The sequence below is a fragment of the Geotrypetes seraphini genome, chromosome 3 (genome assembly GCF_902459505.1).
Source record: "Geotrypetes seraphini chromosome 3, aGeoSer1.1, whole genome shotgun sequence".
Classification (NCBI taxonomy): Eukaryota; Metazoa; Chordata; class Amphibia; order Gymnophiona; family Dermophiidae; genus Geotrypetes; species Geotrypetes seraphini.
The window spans coordinates 315,838,614-315,857,099 of NC_047086.1; the positions used below are offsets into that span (position 1 = coordinate 315,838,614).

The window sequence follows — 18,486 nt, forward strand, 5'->3', positions numbered from 1 at the left end:
TCAGTCTGTGTCCCAGCGCTGCATTATATCTGCTGTCTAGACTGTGAGCCCTCTGGGGGCAGAAAAAAATATCTCTGTATCTGATTGTCACTGTTTGATCATTTTCGGGCTTAGAGGTGGTATACAAGAAATTGAAATTAATACAGGTCCTGATGTAGAAGGGTTTGGTCAGTTTTTAGTGGAAAAGATGGTATAGGTTTGCAAGAGAGTTTGCTGGATTCTAAGAATTTAGAAGAGGTTATTTCTCAACATAAGGTTCTGAAGTGGAATGAGTTTATAAAGATATCAGACTGATGTAGGTATATGTTTGCACTTATTATTTTCTACAAGATCAATAATTGGACCATGTTCTTCTTCCATTATGAAACAGCTAGATGGGGGGTATTGTGCCATGTTTGACATTGATCTTTAGAAACTAGTGTGATGCCTAAGTTGTTACAAATTGCAAGTCTGTTAAACCATTATTAAAAAAGGAAAATTTGGATGTGACTGTTTTAGGGAATTACACTGGTCAACAAAAAAAACAAAACAAAAAATGTAAGTGTTCTTAGTTAATTTAGGGCTCCTTTTATCAAGGTGCGCTACGGGGATTAGCGCGTCGGACATTTCATCCTGCGCTAACCCCTGTGGCACACCAAAAACTAACACCTCGTCAATGGAGGCGTTAGCGACTAGTGCGGCAGGCGGTTGAACGTGCGGTATTCCGCGCGTTAACCGCCTACCTCAGCTTGATAAAAGGAGCCCTTAATGACGCTGATTTTAGATTTGTAATTGAAATTCAGTTAGCACGTCAGATTTCTGAGATACACATTACTGATTTTTTTATACAGTTCGCCATATCGGCACAATATTACGAAGCTGCAGGCCCTGGAGTGACACAACTTTGAGATCACCACAGAGGTTCCACTGGAGATCTGCATAGCGTGTGAGTTTTAAAAGTGTCTCCATTGACTTGCCATAAATTTTTATCTATTTACCTTTACATTGGACATTCAATCTGATCTTACCGTCTTATCAGCTGTGTGATAATTATTAAACTGATATAGTAACAAAGTTGCATATGCATTAATGTTAATTTGTGGGCATTTTTCTCCTGTTTGCACTCATTCTCTTCATATGAATGTTTGCTAAAGTACGATGTATATGGTGTGTAGACCACTTACCTTAAAATATCGCATAATCATTGCAAACTGGATTCCAATTATTTTATTATATTTGACCAACATTCTGATAATGTTTCTACCTCTGAAGGAAGTCTCATAAGAATCTGCTAGATTTGTATAATGGATGTCTAATGCATGTCAAACAAAAACTAAACAAGCTGAATATCCGAAATTGCATAAATTCCACCAAAATTATTCAATTATTTCACACCAGAGACAAGGACAAAAAAATACCAATAAAGCAGACTAATCCTATAGATTAATGGAGACAAAGACCTCAGTACTTCCAGGGATCAATATCACCTGGATGTCTCTATATCAGCTAGGTCAGAAAAAAAACTCCATTAATTCTCAAAATTCTGCAGTATAATGTCTAATGCATGCGTCATTTTTATGTTTGATCACTCACTGTACTTATTAACAAACATACTCTATGCAAAATTTTCAATTTTGAATATATCTGCACATCTCTTTTTTTTTTGTTTGTTTGCTATCTTCTTGTTGCCTTTTTAATTTTTTGTATGCCCCTCTTAAATCATAGATAAGTTCCTGTCCTTACCTGGAGTTGGCTGAGGGTGGACAGACTGGGTCATTGGTTTAGGGGTCAGAGTAGCAGTATGATTTACTCCATTTTCAGCTGGTGCAGGTCGAGCCTCATGGTGTGCCTCTGCTGGTGTGTCTCCAGATTCAACCTATGTTATGAAGACAAGGTTCAGTACACAGAAATCTTTTTATTAATATTTGTAGTGTAGCTTTAAGGTTGGGATGGAAAGATCTTGATGGCTTACCACTAGTGTAACACCTTTATGAAAAATGATACTTTACTACCAAAGATTTGGAGTATGGTGCACAGCTATTCTCTTATAACTAAGCTGGCATGCATGTAACATTGGATCTTTTTAACTGAAATATTTTCAGTTATACATGAAAACACATTAAAGAAAATTGAGGAAATAGTACAAAACATTCCCATTATAAACAAGTCCACATCAAGGAAGGAAAACCTAAGAGTTACTTTGCCATTATTAATAGGTAAATTTAACAAGATTCAACAAAAGTAACCACATCTGCTGGTCCAGAGACAATGTTTAAATAAACCCAATTTAACCTGTTTCCTTTGGCTCCATTACTGGAGCCCCTATATTACATGAAAGAAAAGTTTTCAAGTGTAATGGATCAAAAAAAATGTAAAAGATTTGTTCCCATATCTGACCAAATATTTACAAGGGAATTTAAAAAAGAAAGACCCTCCGAAATCCAAAATTCTAACCAAATTCTTTGGCTTTAACTAAAGAAAGACTTTATGCCTCATTTCAGTGGATCTGGCCACGTCTGAGAACATAAGTACAGTTTGATCAGAAAAAGGTACATTTTTCTTTGAAAAGTATGACTTCATAATCTGCATCTTTTGTTCAGTAGAGCCTAACGATAACAATAGAGGAGCTCGTTTAATTACTGTATTCTGAGACGATTCCAAAAACTTGCGCTCAGTTGATTTAAGAATATTAAATTCCCTTTCTGGAGTCTCTACTTTAGATGTTCTTGGAAGATAACAAAGGGCTCCTTCTACTAAATGGCACTAGAGGTTTTTAGTGCAGACCACCAACTTCAACGCTCATAGAAATCCTATGAGCGTTGGAGCGTTTACCTCGCCGGCTCGCGCTAAAAACCTCTAGCGCCATTTAGTAAAACCCAGTTCAAATAGAAGTTGAAGTATATCCTTAAAACATATCTTGATTAATTTCAAAGGGGGAAGATAATGAGTGAATGGAAAGTTAAGGAGTCTGAGAATTCAAGTTCTGGAAGCATTTGCCATTACCCCCATCTGCAAGTGTATGGATCAACTATCTTTAGCTGATGCAGCCAAAGAAAATTGAAATAATTGAAGGGGTCTGATGTACTAAAGAGTAAATTTTTTTAAAGTTCAGTATATATGGAGTAAGTATACCTATGGCCTAGCTGCCCTGAGTAGGCCTGCTCTTACTATTAGAAGCTAAGCAGGGTCAGGCCTGGCAAGTACCTGGATGGGAAACCACCTGGGAATACCAGATGCTGTAGGCTGAGGGGCCGTATGTTGGGCAGCAGCAATATAGTGGAGCCATACACAGCACAGGAGAAGGCAATGGCAAACCACTCCTGTACTCTGCTGTGAAACATCACAGGGTGAATTCCTCACTGTGCAAGTTGCCATAAGTCTATGGCATCATCCAGATATATTTTTCATCTATTTATTTAACATAGTTATATATCGCCTAGAATCTAGGCGGCTTCCAGTATCAAGTGCATTCATAAAAAATTTCATAAGACCATCGACAAGACAATATTCATTATCTGTATATCTATAAAAACATTAAATAAAATATAAAAAGGCAATATTCATGATTTACACATATAGGACAGCTACATGTCCAACAGGACATGAGAATTGTTTTTACTACCTACATAAAGGCATTGACAAAAAATAACAGCAAATTGACAGTATTTCATGAAACAAACACCAGCATGCTTAATTGGTAGGGCACCATATACAATATGGTAGCTCCCTTAGCTGTTTGTACAGTAGAACATCAGCAAGCAGTCATCAGATTTTTGTGGTCAGAGTGTATGAAACCTCGTGAAATTCATAGAAGAATGCTGCAATAGTATGGAGATGCCTCCATTGACAAGAGAAGAGTATACGAGTGAGTAAATGCATTTAAAAATGGGTGAACATCTATCCCTGATAAGGAACGCTCCAGTCGTCCCAGTATGGCCATCACTGATGAGAAGGTAGGTCGGCTGACATCATTATTTCTGAAAACAGACACATTACTTTAGAAGTTCTGGCCGGGGAACTGGATGTCAGTATCAGATCCGCACATATCACTGTCATGGAGGTTCTCAAGTATCGCAAGTTGTGTGCACGGTGGGTGCCTAAGATGCTGACTGATGAGCACAAGATGATTCGTCTGCAGACTTAGCCTTTTTGGCATGGTATAACAATGAAGGAAAAGGCTTCCTGACATGTATCTTTACAGGGGACAAAAGCTGGGTACATTACTATGAGCTTGAAAGCAAGAGGCAATCTTCACAATGGAGTCACAAGTCATTTCCAGTCACAAAGTTCAAAGTGCCCGATACAGTGCAATGTTGGAGAAGGAGCTGAAGCCATAAATATGGAGCCGTCACAGAGGACTTTTGTCTAAAGGCGTTCTTCTCCTTCATGGTAACGCATGCCCTCACATGGCCACTGCAACTCTTGACTCCATTTGGAGATTGAGATTTCAGATCTTACAGCATCCTCCATACAGCCCTCATCTTACTTCTTCTGATTATCATGTGTTTGGATCCTTGAGAGGATGAATATTTGGATGTAATGAGGTCAAAGAAGTGGTGCATTCTTGGCTGAAGGCACAACCAAAAACATATTTTTCTAATAGAATAAAGAAGTTGGTGCAACAGTGTGAGAAGTGTGTTGAAAAGGAGGGTGATTATATAGAAAAATGGCATATAGGCCCTCTTTTATCAAGCTACATAAGGTTTTTTTTTAAAAAATCACTGACTGCTGCAGTAAAATCTCTGAGCTCACAGATTTCCTATGAGCACTGGAGCTTTTACTGCAGCTGTCTGCGATAAAAATCCCTTATGCGGCTTGATAAAAGGGGGGGATAATTTGTCTCTGAAATTGAATTATATATATGAAAATATTCAATTTGCTGTTACCTTTTGCCTTTTCTTGAAGAGATTCACCCAAAGTGATTTATGATTTATTGACTAGTAATCAGGTATGCTTAAGTCCATAAATGCTGAACATTATGGACTTGATTCAGTAAATAGAACCGAAATTTGGATGCTGAAGAAAATGAGCACTGAGAGCTATTATTATTATCATTATTATTATTAATAATTATTTACTAAGCCGTGGTAGAGTTTTCTACTGCGGCCTGGGGCGCTAAATGCTCTGAAGCTGCTCCAATGCTTATAGGAATTCTGTGAGCAGTGTTGGAGCATTTAGTGCTCTGGGCCGCAGTAGAAACATCTACTGCGGCTTAGTAAAAGGGAGAGAAAATGATTTTATATACAGCTTATACCAAACATAAGGATTTGGGCAGTTTATACCCTAAAATCATAAACTACATATATAGAAAAGAATTCCATTCTATGAGAGAATGGATTAGCACGCATTCAGGCACACACATACTAAGACAGCAAAGTGCTGTTTCTAGAAAAGCACACAGCGCAGGGATCCACACCCAGATTTGGATATGATGATGTACACTAACTGAAACCTGGTGCAAACCCTCACATTAGGATTGTCCAGAAAAATCTAAAGTTGAAAAATCAGTGCAAATTGAAGTTTTTCCCAAGAATTTGATTGGGCTTGATCAGAAAAAAATTTTTTAAAAAAATTTTTAAAGCCCATCCTGGGGTCACTCAGAGCCACTGACTACATAAAGTTCCACTTTTCTTAAAATTTGCGCTCAGATCTTTAGCGAACACCCCTGACACACCCATGTACCTCCCATAGCCACGCCGCTTTTTCAGTTATAGAATAATGCCTGGCAAGATGTGTGCGTAAAACCAAATTGCTGCCAATTAGTGCCAATAATTGTTAGGACCAAATTATTGGCACTAATTGGCTCATTACTCAAATTGGGCACGCAAATTGAGCATGTGCCCAAATTTGCCTGCAAAACATTAAATGCTATATATAGAATCTGAGAGTATACTCTTCCATCCCTCCCCGGCCCTCAACAACAAAAGACAACAAATATGAAAATAACAGCTAAAGTAATTAACTAGCTGTCTAAACATATTCCATGATGGGTGCCATAGTTATACCACTCCTCAAAAATCCATCGCTGCACTACTTGCTCCTCCTACAATAGTTCTGTCTCTCTCCTCCCCTCTTATCCAACCTACATGAACATGATGTTCACAGCCTTTGTTATGACTTTCTTTCATCTCAAACTCTTTGAGTCGCTTCAATTTGGCTTCTGCCCTCTACATTCAATAGAAACCACCCGTTCTCCAATGACCTGCTCCTGGCCAAATCCAAAGGCCTCTACTCCATCCTCATCCTCCTGGATCTATCTGTGACATTCAACACTGTAGATCACCACATCGATATACTGTCCACGCTTTGGTTTCAGGGTTCTGTTATCACATGGTTTTCTTCTTATCTTTCCTGTCATACTTTTAACATAAGCTCTGCAGGATCCTCCTCCACTGCCATTCCACTGTTGGTTGAAGTACCTCAGGGTTCTGTCCTAGGACCTCTTCTCTTCTCTATCTACACCAGTGGTTCCCAACCCTGTCCTGGAGGAACACCAGGCCAATTGGGTTTTCAGACTAGCCCTAATGAATATGCATGAAGCAAATTTGCATGCCTATCACTTCCATCATATGCAAATCTCTCTCATGCATATTCATTAGGGCTAGCCTGAAAACCCGATTGGCCTGGTGTTCCTCCAGGACAGGGTTGGGAATCACTGATCTACACTTCTTTGGTGCTCTAATCTCCTCTCGTGTCTTCCAGTACCACCTCTATGTGGACAACATGCAAATCTACTTCTCTAAGCCTGAAATTTCTATGGGAACCCAGGCCCGAATATCAACCTGCCTGTCTGACACTGCCACATGGATGTCTCGCCGCCACCTAAAATTAAATGTAGCCAAGACTGAATTCTTTATCTTTCCTTCTAAAAACACTTCTCCCTTTCTCTATTTCAAAGGATAACACTCTTGTCCTCCCTATCTCGTCAGCTTGCAACCTTAGGGTCATCTTCAATTCATCTCTTTCCTTCACATATCCAAAGACTGTCAAAACTTGTTGATTAATTCTCTACAATGTTGCTAAAATCTGGTTTTCCTTTCTGAGCATGTCACCAAGATCCTCATCCATGCTCTTGTTATTTCTCGCCTAGATAACTGCAAAGTGCTTCTTGCAGGTCTTCTGGTAAACCATCTCTCTCCCATTCAATCTGTTCAGAATGCTGATGCACACCTCATATTCTGCCAGGGTCATTATGTTCATGTTTCTCCTCTCCTCAAGTCGCTTCACTGGCTTTCTGTCCATTTCCGCAAACAATTCAAACTCCTCTTACTAACCTACAAGTGTATTCACTCCGCAGTTCCTCAGTAACTCTTCTCTCTTATCTTTCCCTACACTGCACCCTGAGAACTCCATTCGTTGGATAAGACTCTCTTGTCAGTACTCTTCTCCTCTACTGCTAACTTCCAGCTCTGTCCTTTCTACCTTGCTGCGCCATATGCCTGGAACAACCTTCTCATTTGGTGTGTCAGGCTCCCTCTCTGGCGGTATACAAATCCAGGTTGAAGGCCACTTTTTGAAGCTGCATTTAAGTCCTAACCCTACCAACCTGCAAACTATCAATATCTGTATCATTCCCTCTGAAGTCCCCTACCCCAGAGTTTCTCAACATGCAGTATGCGCACCCTTAGGGGTACGCAAGCCGCTTGTTGGGGGTACGTGGCACTGCACAGGTCTCCCACCCCCCTTCCTCCTTAATGGCCGCCGCCAGGGATCCCATGTCCGCCTTCCTGCATTCCCCCCTCAGCCAAAGTCAACCTGGAAGGCTTCCCTCCAATGTCAGAGCTGATGGCAGAGGGAAGCCTTCCGGGTCAGGGAGGGATCTCAGTTACCTCCTTCAAGGCCATCCAGCTTGGCTGCTCCTTCCGGCTTTCAGCCGCACGCAGGCAGCGGCTCTTACACACTGTACGTGGCTGACCTAGAAGCCTTCTCTCCGACGTCAGAGATGCATAAAGTGTGCTTTGTGTTTTTTAAATTTGTGGTTATCATTATGTATTAATAAGATTATATTGTGTGCATATGAAAAAATTAATGGAAGAAATTGCATTACAATTAGTACTAGTAATATGGAGGTGGGGGTCAGGGGCGTAGCATGAGCAGGGGTACTCGGTTGATATTTGTTAGGGGGTACTTGGCTTGAAGAAGTTGAGAAACTCTGCCCCACTCTATCTGCCTCATCAGTCCCCTTGTAAATTCCTACCTGAGCAATATGCATAGATTCACCTTTTGTCCTGTGTCTCCACCTTAATTAGTTTGTAAGCTCTTTTGAGCAGTCTCTTGAGTGTTTAATGTACTGTGCTGCTTGAGTCTGGCAGATCTATAGACATAATAAATAGTAGTGGTAGTAGTAGCTTAAAATGATAATGTAATTTCTCTGACCTCTCTGAATAATGTTCATATTTGCACACCAAACACCACATATTCCATCATAATAAACATTCAGTTGGGAGAGCATGTTTCCAGCATTTTTGACAGATTGTAAGGCAACTGTTCTCATTAAAAAGTATATCCTATGCATAAAATCTTCTGCCCAAAAGCTGTTGGAGAACATTGCAACAATGAAGAGACAGTAAGCACCTGAAGATGCTGCACTGGTAAGGAATGATCACAACCAATAGCTTAAGGCAGTGGTCTCAAACTCAAACCCTTTGCAGGGCCAAATTTTGGATTTGTAGGTACTTGGAAGGCCGCAGAAAAAAATAGTTAATGTCTTATTAAAGAAATGACAATTTTGCATGAGGTAAAACTCGTTATAGTTTATACATTTTTCCTTAATTGCTTCTGATTGTTCGCTCCACTCCACTTCAAAATCGCATACAGAAGCAGGAAAGCACTTGCATGAGGTTACAGCATTGAGACGCGCAACGTTCCAGAATAATGCTAACATACCGAGGGCCTCAAAATAGTATCTGGCAAGCCGCATGTGGCCCCTGGGCTGCAAGTTTGAGACCACTGGCTTAAGGGATAGGAGTTAACACAATATTCCCATAGAAAATGAAAAGCAACCTTGATTTAAAACTAAGTTTACCAAATCCTTCTAAAAGCTAGAGGTTCTGAGAAGAGGTATGCCAGAAGCATCATTAGAAACTGCTAACCTCTTTAGTATAGCAGAAACTTCTATAAAGGACAACTAGACTCTATTTGCTAGCACAAATACTGACAGAAATATTAGAAACCTAGAAACATGATGGAAGATAAAGGCCAAATGGCCCATCCACAGTAACCATTATCTCTTCCTCTCTGTAAAAGATCCCACGTGCCTATCCTAGACTTTCTTGAATTCAGACACAGTCTCTATCTCCACCACCTCTTCTGGCAGACTATTCTATGCACCTACCACCTTTTCTATAAAAAAGTATTTCCTTAGATTACTCCTGAGCCTATCACCGCTTAACTTCATCCTATGCCCTATCATTCTGGAACTTCCTTTCAAATGAAAGAGACTCAACTCATGCGCATTTATGCCACGTAGGTATTTAAACATCTCCATCATATTTCCCCTCTCCCACCTTTCCTCCAAAGTATATATATTGAGATCTTTAAGTCTGTCCCCATAAACCTTATGACAAAGACCATGTACCATTTTAGTAGCCTTCCTCTGGACCGACCCAATCCTTTTTATATCTTTTTGAAAGAGTGGACATACGCCTTGGTTTTATATATGCCACTCAGAGTTGCATACCCAAATTTGGGCATGATCCTGAGTTGCACACATAAATTAATTGAATAATAAGTTCTGAACCATCCATAATTGAGTGTTAGCAACCAATTATTGACGTTAATTGGCACCCATTAGATTTTGTATGCATATTTGGGTATGCGCTATTCTATAAGGCAGGGCACCTAGATCCCTTAGTGTGTATCTCAAAAGGGGTGTGGCCATGGGATGGCCATGTGCATGTCAGGAGGAGTATTCCAAAGCATTGCACACGTAGTTATAGAATACTGGGTCAGCATGCCCAACTAGGGTGCCAGCATTTCAACAGGAGTAAGTCTGGCGCCCAAAGTTTAGGAGCAGGAATTGGCACTAAATGTGATTCTATATTGGGCACCCAGAATACTGCCCATAATGCCTGCTTGAGAATAGGTGAAATGTAAGCCCATACATCAAGTATCTTTTATAAAAATACAAGCCCAAATTGCGACTCCATGCACCCTCCACCCGAACTCTGCCTCTAAACAAGTCTATTATACCTCATACAAAAATATACACTAGCTTGCACTGTACACAATTTTAGGGGGCAACCTCATTTTATAAGAGCCAATTTATAAGCATAAATCAGCATTTTATGTATGAAAATGATTTATAAAATTACCCTCACAGAAGGAACTTTAAGTCGTGTACTAATTTTGATCATAAAGGTATCTTAACTTCATATCAATAAAAGTCTAAATTACAAATAACACCACTGCTGTTGTTCTTTGAAAAAAGACTAAAACTGAATGAACATGGAAAAGATTTACTCGTTCCCTGACTAAAGATTTGAAGAGCACAGTGAGTAGGGTAACTGAGAAATCACCATTGTCTTAAATGTACCAAATTCAAGACTCTTTCTCATATTGGCAAAGATGAAATTATTCCCTACCTCTTTTTTCGGTTCTTCTTCATCTTCCAGTGTCAAGGCTACCAGCTGTCTAGCTCTTTGCTCCATTAGATTTACATATTTTATTGGGTTGGATAATGCTTCAATCACATCTAAAAATTAAGCAAAAAATACTTTCATATATAATATGATCATAAAGGCTTGTCTTTATTGTCTGTGTGAGAAAAAATATCTTTACTTGAATCATTATAATCCCAAATTTACTAAACTGCAGAAGAGCTTCTTACCACAGGCCGACGAGGTAAATGCTCTTACACTCATTCAATTCCTATAAGCGTTGGAGCATTTACCTTGCTGGCCCACAGTAAGAAACTCTTTTGTGGTTTAGTAAAACCCAGCATTCGATGTTAAAGGGGCCCATTTATTAGGAAATTACACTGATCAACAACAAACAAAAAAAAAAATGGTTTGCTTTGCTACTGAGAACTTAAGAAGTGTTCTTAGATCATTTAATGATACTGATTTCAGATCTGTAATTGAAATTCAGCTAGAACGTTAGGTTTCTGTGATACACATAACTGATTTTTTAGATAGTTCGCCTTATCGGCACAATATTGTGAATACGAACTGTGTCCCACTAATAAGATGCAGTAAGCTCAGGCATCCTGTGTTTAGCTCCAAATCTGTGGTTGCTAACAGCACGTTAACAAATATTTTAACATTTTATTGGAGGGGGCATGTCTTGGGGGCAGGAAGTGGGTCTTCCTGCGCTATTCAGCACAGCTACATTACCGTTAGCACAGGAGTACCTACAAAATAGGTGTTGGTAAATGCTCATTAGATGAATCTTTCTAATGGCTGCACACTAATGACAACATTAACCCATGGCCATTAAGAGGCGAAAATCGGCCATTTTCCTGCTCTAGTAAAAATGGCCTTAGTGTGCAGAAAATACACATGTAAGGGCGCACTAAGGTAACTTTACCATAGCTTAGTAAAAGATCCCAAAGAAAATAAGAAATCAAAGCTGCACATCAGAGTTATTAAAAGAAAAAAAAAAATTCATAGGGCTTGATATTCAAAACATTTTTAGCCTAGTGGGATAGGTTCCCACCCAGTTAAATCATGTTGAGTGGATCAGGAGGGGGGTATTCAGTCAAACTTAACAAGACAGTGTTACTGAATATCCACTCTGATTGCCATGGTGCTATCTGGGTAGTACTGGGGCAACCTGAGAGTAGCTTCAGAGCATTCCAAGAAGTTATGCATGCAATGGCAATATTCAGTGTGAGTGCCCACACTGCTAACCAGGCAAATTTGTCTGTTTGAATAGGAGTCCAAACTCTGCCCAGTTATCTATACGGGTACGGCACTAAATAGCAGTTGTATCCACATAACTTTAAAGTACCACTGTTGACCCAGATTATTTAGGATTGGTGCCTGAATATGACCTGGCATTGAATATCTAGGACTAAATACTGAGCTGATACTTTCTGTGTAGAACAAATTAAGTTTTAATTGTAGGCTCCACATATTACTCTGGGTCCTGATTTTCAAACGATTTACGTTGCTGACTTTAAGAGTTGTGCTCCTAAAGTGGCCTCTTTGAAAACTTACTGGGGCTGAGTGCCTACTTAATATTTAGAATTACCCTATTCTCCTTGGCAACTAAGATGGATTTAGGGAAGGGAAAAAACTAGGAGCTTAACACTAATTTTCAGCACCAGGCTCATAAATTAGGTTCATAAATCTGGGCAACAGAATAGCAGGCCTAAATTTGTAAGCATAACTTCATCTGAAAATTTAGGCTCATAATTCTGTCTGAAAATAGAGTTCCTTTAAGAACCTAACATAGGAGCTCAGCACCAGGATAGTTAGATTGTTTGTTGAGGGCTAACCTGTCATATTTAGTGGCACTTAACTAGAAAATACACTTCTCCCTCCAAATTTGTGAGTTTAGGACTCACAACTTTGATTATTTGTGAGTGTCTACACCCTGACCCACTCCCATCTCCTTCCCACCTCCCAGACATGTTACCTGGTGGTCTAGTGGTGAAGTGGGACAGGAGTGAGCCATGGACAAAAATAGTTGGTGTGAGTTCCCATGGTCTCATGAGACTACAGTGTGACATCACAGCAGCCATTTATGTTCATGGCTTTGCATGGGGAAGCAGTGTAGGAAGATCGCTTCTGCCCTGCTTCACCACTAGACCACCAGGTAAGATGTGGAGAGGTCTGGGAGGTGGGGTGGGTCAGAGTCAGCTAGTCGCAATTCTTCCATATTCACGGGCTGACTCTGCCCCTAATTCCCTCAAATTTGGAGGGGGAAGTGTACTGCTGAAAATGTCCGGTTAACAACCAATTTGAAAACAGCTACTTTGGGGGCATCCCAGGGACAGAATTTCACTTGGCCAGTTAAGTGCTGACATTCAGTATTAACAGGCCAAGGCAACTGTATAAATAGTACCACATAAACATCAGTCCTATCTTTATGTAGTTTGCCATTGCTGGTTAATTGCTGAATATCAGGAAACATAGCTGGATCCGTAAACCTGGAAAATCAATGCCAGAGCCCAGAAATAGACCAGCATTCAATTTCTGAGCTTATCTCAGGCAGCGGTCGGCAAAACACTGAACCTTTTTATCTTTGGCGCGAGCCTGAAGTGACAATGGCAAAAATGCCGAAGCCGACATGGGCAGCAAGTTCTTCGTTGCTTGCGCCAAAATTATAAAGGTACGGGGAAGGGGTGCGAGTTCATGCGAACAGCAGGTGGAGGAGTGGGAAGGGAGAGGAGGAGCGGTGCCAGCGCCCCCCTCCCCCACCCCACCTACACCACTGGATAGCCAGCTATCTCACGCTGAATATTGGCAGATAGCTGGCTAAATGCTATTTGGCTGGCCAGGAGTGTTGAATAACAGGGGTGGATTGTCTTCTCTGGTGATTTGTTGCTGGTTTGCACTTCAGCATTAATGCCTGTCACTTTTCGAAAAGTACTGAAGACATATTTATTTCAGAAATTTATTCATTTACTAAATTTACTAATGATCCTTCTTTTTCAAATAATCAGAGAAACATGACAGCAGATAAAGGCCAAATGGCACGTCTAGTCTGCCCATCCACAGTAACCATTATCTCTTTCTCTCTCTAAGAGATCCCACGTGCCTATCCCAGGCCCTCTTGAATTTAGACACAGTCTCTGTTTCCACCACCTTTACCGGGTGACTGTTCCATGCATCTACCACCCTTTCGGTAAAAAAGTATTTCCTCAGATTACTCCGGAGCCTATCATCTCTTAACTTCATGCTATGCCCTCTCAGTGCAGAGTTTCCTTTCAAATGAAAGACACTTGACTCATGCACATTCATATTATGTAGGTATTTAAACGTCTCTTTCATATCTCCCCTCTCCCGCCTTTCCTCCAAAGTATACAGATTGAGCTCTTTAAGTCTGTCCCCATACGCCTTATCATGAAGATCACACACCATTTTAGTAGCCTTCCTCTGGATATCTTTTTGAAGGTGTGGCCTCCAGAATTGTACACAATATTCTAAATGAGGTCTCACCAGAGGCATCAATACCTCCTTTTTCCTACTGGCCATACCTCTCCCTATGCAACCTAGAATCCTTCTAGCCTTCGCCGTCACCTTAAGATTATCATATAAAATCACACCCAAGCCCCCCTCTTCCGTCGTGCACATAAAAGATAAAATTCTAGCCTAAAAGATATAGTTTCTGTTCTAATCTCCTGTATAATTTTATTAATATTTTGTTAATCGGGTCGAACCCTCCTGTTGGGATGAATTGGTATAAAAAAAATCAAAGATTAGATTAGATAGCTAATTAAGTGCCATTGAAAATGATCCAACAGCCACCAATAAGCAAGTTAACCAGTTGGTGGATATTTACAAGCCAAGGCCCTAACCCCCTCAATCCTGGCACTCTGGAATAGTATTCATCTTGTACTATCTTTTTTTTTCTGTGGTCATGGAAGGTTAACAGAAGATCACCCTGTTGTCTGCCATTCACTGCTACAGAGTAGGTAGATTAAGTTGGGTACTAATACTGAGTCTTTGTTCCTTTTAAAACTTTATAGCAGTCTCTTGGACCCCTTCCTGTTTTATTTTATTTTTCTCCTTTTTGTTTTTTAGTATGAAGGATAAAGTCACACAATGACAGTAAAATCTACATAAACACCAAAAGCATTCAGGTACACATCAATTTACGAAGAGCCAGCAAGTTACTCACTGTTATCAATTAATAAATGGAGAAAAGACCTCAGCGTCACGTTGGATTAAACAGACAAATCCTCCGGACTCAGCAGCTTCAAATAAAAAAATTTAAAAGTGCAGACACATCCTCGGTCATTAAAAACTCCACTGTTCTAGTCATTATTTTATTTGAGTTAAAAATCTACATCGATACAGAGCATATTTTGACTCTCCACTTTTATAAATTATCTTCTTAATCAGAAAAAACTCAAAACAAAAAAATAGAAAACTTATCGGTTGCAAGGTTCTTTGGTAGATGATGTGTTAGCAGGGTCTAAAGACAGCAAAGGGCCCGGATTAATCTCCTACGGACTCCTTTTAGCCAACTCCAGACAGGGCCCCTCTTTTGCTACAATAAGCTTTGTCAGGGGAATAAGCTCAGCCGTCAAGGGGTGGGTACAGTTTAGAATATCAAGCCAGAACCTTTATTTCTTCTCTTTTTCCTCAAACAAAATAATGATTAGAACAGTGGAGTTTTTAATGACCGAGGATGTGTCTGCACCTTTAAATTTTTTTATTTGAAGCTGCTGAGTCCGGAGGATTTGTCTGTTTAATCCAACGAGACGCTGAGGTCTTTTCTACACTTGTTAATTAATAACAGTGAGTAACTTGCTGGCTCTTCGTAAATTGATGTGTACCTGAATGCATTTGTTTGGTGTTTATAATGAGCATTTACTCTAAATTTTAGTAAAATCTACATGACATTTTCCCCAACATGCATTTGAAATCAATTGCACCGAGCACAGTTTTTTAAAAAGTGTAATCAAAACTGATAGAAAATGCACCAGACTGAAAAAAAGTGCTGTTCCAAAAGTATCAGAGTGAAATGGAGGCACACATTTTATAGAATAGGGCTTAGGGCAGATTTACACTTAACTCATAATTACTGATAACTTCTGAATGCCAATAATTGCTTGCTATTGCTTAATTAGTTTATGTACGGATCTATGATCTGCATCCAAAATGTTGTGCCCAGCAGAAGGCATCCTACACAGAATCCGGCAGTTAACGCCAGTTATTTAGGAAGCAATAAGTGGCCCTGAATTAACTTTGCATTAACCAGTTAACATGTGGTCATTGGCTAGTGTTTCCATGCCCACTCTCTTCCACTCCATCTGACAGAAAGTATTCCAAAAAATTTGATAGTGAGTGGTTTAATGTGCAGAAATAGACAAACTACTATAACCTCTTAATATGATACTCTTAATATGGTATCTTGTTTCTGGTTTAGCACCCAATTATTTCGAGTTAATGGCTTGTTTCTCAATTAAGATGTACATCCAACTTGGGCATGTACCCAAATTTCGGTATGCGAGTTGGGGCACCATCTGTATAAGCTGGGGGGTTTGTCCTTCATGATTCGCCCAGTCATCTTCCAAACCAAAATTGAAGTAGGGTGTGGAAATTAATGCAAAAAGTATTATTTTTACCTCAAGTTTGTAATTTGCTTTATAATACATGAAAACATACCTGCAAAAGTATCTGGAACATAATCCTTAACTTCTATAAGCGCAAAGACTGCTGGTAACATTAAAGGCAGATTCTTCTCGTTCCTCAAACAGATGTAATGATACCCTGCCAAATACGAACAGCAGAGTAAGGAAGAGAAAGATAGGTTGGCAGGTCAAGAGCATTTGTAAGTAATGGCGACCCAGTTAAGCTTATTTCAGGTTTCATTCTAGACATAGCACAGAAAAAGTGTTTGCCTTGACATTGCTATTAGATTGAGGAAGGTCAGGATTTCTGATCCTCCTTGGTCTATTAGCATCATCTTATACAATTCACCATGGCATGCTTTTTGAGAAAACGGAGACCTTGGGTAATGGAGAGTCACTGAAAAGGTTGTTTTTATCTTTTCTTCAATCTTAAGGCATTGGATTCAAGATCTTGGGCACCTCAAGGATTTTCTTTAATATATACCTTCATCCTTTAGGGAAGAGGCAGAGTTGTGTATAAATACAGATAGTTTTTTTTTTACATTGAACGTATTCATGAGAGAAAGCACTGTAGGGACTATTTAAGAAGTCACAGCAAAATGGAACAGTACTATGCCATTTTAAAAAAGAACAATAATTGTGGGATTTCAACAGCACATATTTCTTTAGTGCTGCTCTCGCTGGAACATTTGTGTGTTCTCAGCTGCAGCAACACAGGATAGCAGACCCCCATCCCAATACTTGTCATATCTATACAAGGCAAGATTAACCAATAGGCCAAGTAGGCAAATGCCTAGGGCCCAAAATGGTCAGGGGGGGCCCGATGAAGGAGGGCATCGACATTGTTTTTTTCCAAACGGCGATGGGCCTCTCCAGCATCAATCGGCAACACGGGCCCCCACGATTGGCAACACAGGCCCCCCCGATCGGTAACGCGCCCCCCCCCCCCCCATTTACGGAAAGTAAGACAAGCAAGCAACGCAGGTAAGAAAGGCAACGGGATCTGTAATTTTGCAAGCGATGCTGCTTGCCCAAAGCTTCCCTCTGACGCAGCTTCCTGTTTCCGCCTGGGTGCCTGGTGGGGTGGGGCAAGGCAGGGGGCCCAGTGTACTTGTGTGCCTAGGGGCCCTTGACAAATTAATCCTGCCCTGCATTTATATAGATAGATACACATACAAGGTGGGACAAAAATAGGTATTGTGACAGGGAGAGTCTATTACACTAGGAAAATTAACTTCTCTGTAGCTGCCCCAACCTTATGGAACGCCATGCCATCTCAACTTCATCATGAAAATCTTCTTGATAAATTCAAGACCAAACTAAAAACATTTCTTTTTCAAGATGCATATCATAATCTCTAAATACTTCCTTCCCCAAAACCAGTAAAATCATCTCAACCGCTTTCACGAAGCGACCTTATCCCTGATGTTATATCCTTCCCCTCTCTTCCCTTCTTTTAACTTTCATTTTAATAATGTATTTATTGACCTTTCCATCACCCTAATACCCTCAAATTCATGTAAGTCCATGTCTATTGTCTTTTAATGTTCACTCCTCCCCATATATATATAATTATTGTTTTACTTTTTATGGTTTTTTTTTTTCTTTTTTTAGCATTGTAAACCGGCCAGATACATGTTGATGGTCGGTATATTAAACACAATAAAACTTGAAACTTGAAACTCTACAAATATCCCGAAACCTGCTCCTAGAAGCAGGAAGGTTAGGGAAACTGCCCTGCAGAATGTATCCCCAGTGAAAGGCAGCCCCAAACTGACCCGATTATACTTGCCTAGTTCCAGTGTAGGGAAGGCTAAAAGCAAAGAACTACAAGGCCCAGCAGGCACCAGGCCAGGAACAGCAAAACCCACAAAGGGATTAGCTCCTGCAATCAGCTCTGCTGGGGGCAGGGCTAATCAACAGGGAAGGTATCCAAGCATAAATAGCAGGTGAAAATTATGTGCACTCTTTTTTACATATATGCTTAATATTAAATCATTTTCAAAGAAAATTTTGGGGCAGTACCCCTTTTGAAATTTAGCTTACATCATTTAAAGAGACTTTTTGTGACACTATGCCTAAAAAATTTGATTTGTATGTGTGGTTTATGCGAGGCCTCATTGAAGCTTAATCCCTAGTGGCAATACCATGATACTACCTCTAGAGATCTCAGCATCCAATATGAGACCTGGGATCATTGTCATTGGAGGAATTAGGAATTGCTTCTGCCTCTCAGGGACACCAGGGGCCCTGGTATGACC

The 18,486-nt window shown here is 40.1% G+C and overlaps 1 protein-coding gene across 11 annotated transcripts in view; it reads right to left on the reverse strand.

The window, feature by feature from the left end:
* The window catches only part of PLCB1 (phospholipase C beta 1), a 1,208,816-nt gene that overhangs the window by 317,360 nt on the left and 872,970 nt on the right, over nt 1-18,486 (reverse strand). For all 11 annotated transcript variants that reach the window (XM_033937380.1, XM_033937379.1, XM_033937383.1 and 8 more), the window contains 3 exons: nt 16,260-16,364; nt 10,563-10,672; nt 1,723-1,855 (listed from right to left, as the gene is read on the reverse strand). In XM_033937380.1, coding sequence (XP_033793271.1) covers nt 1,723-1,855; nt 10,563-10,672; nt 16,260-16,364 — 348 coding nt within the window. The remainder of the gene's footprint in view (nt 1-1,722; nt 1,856-10,562; nt 10,673-16,259; nt 16,365-18,486) is intronic.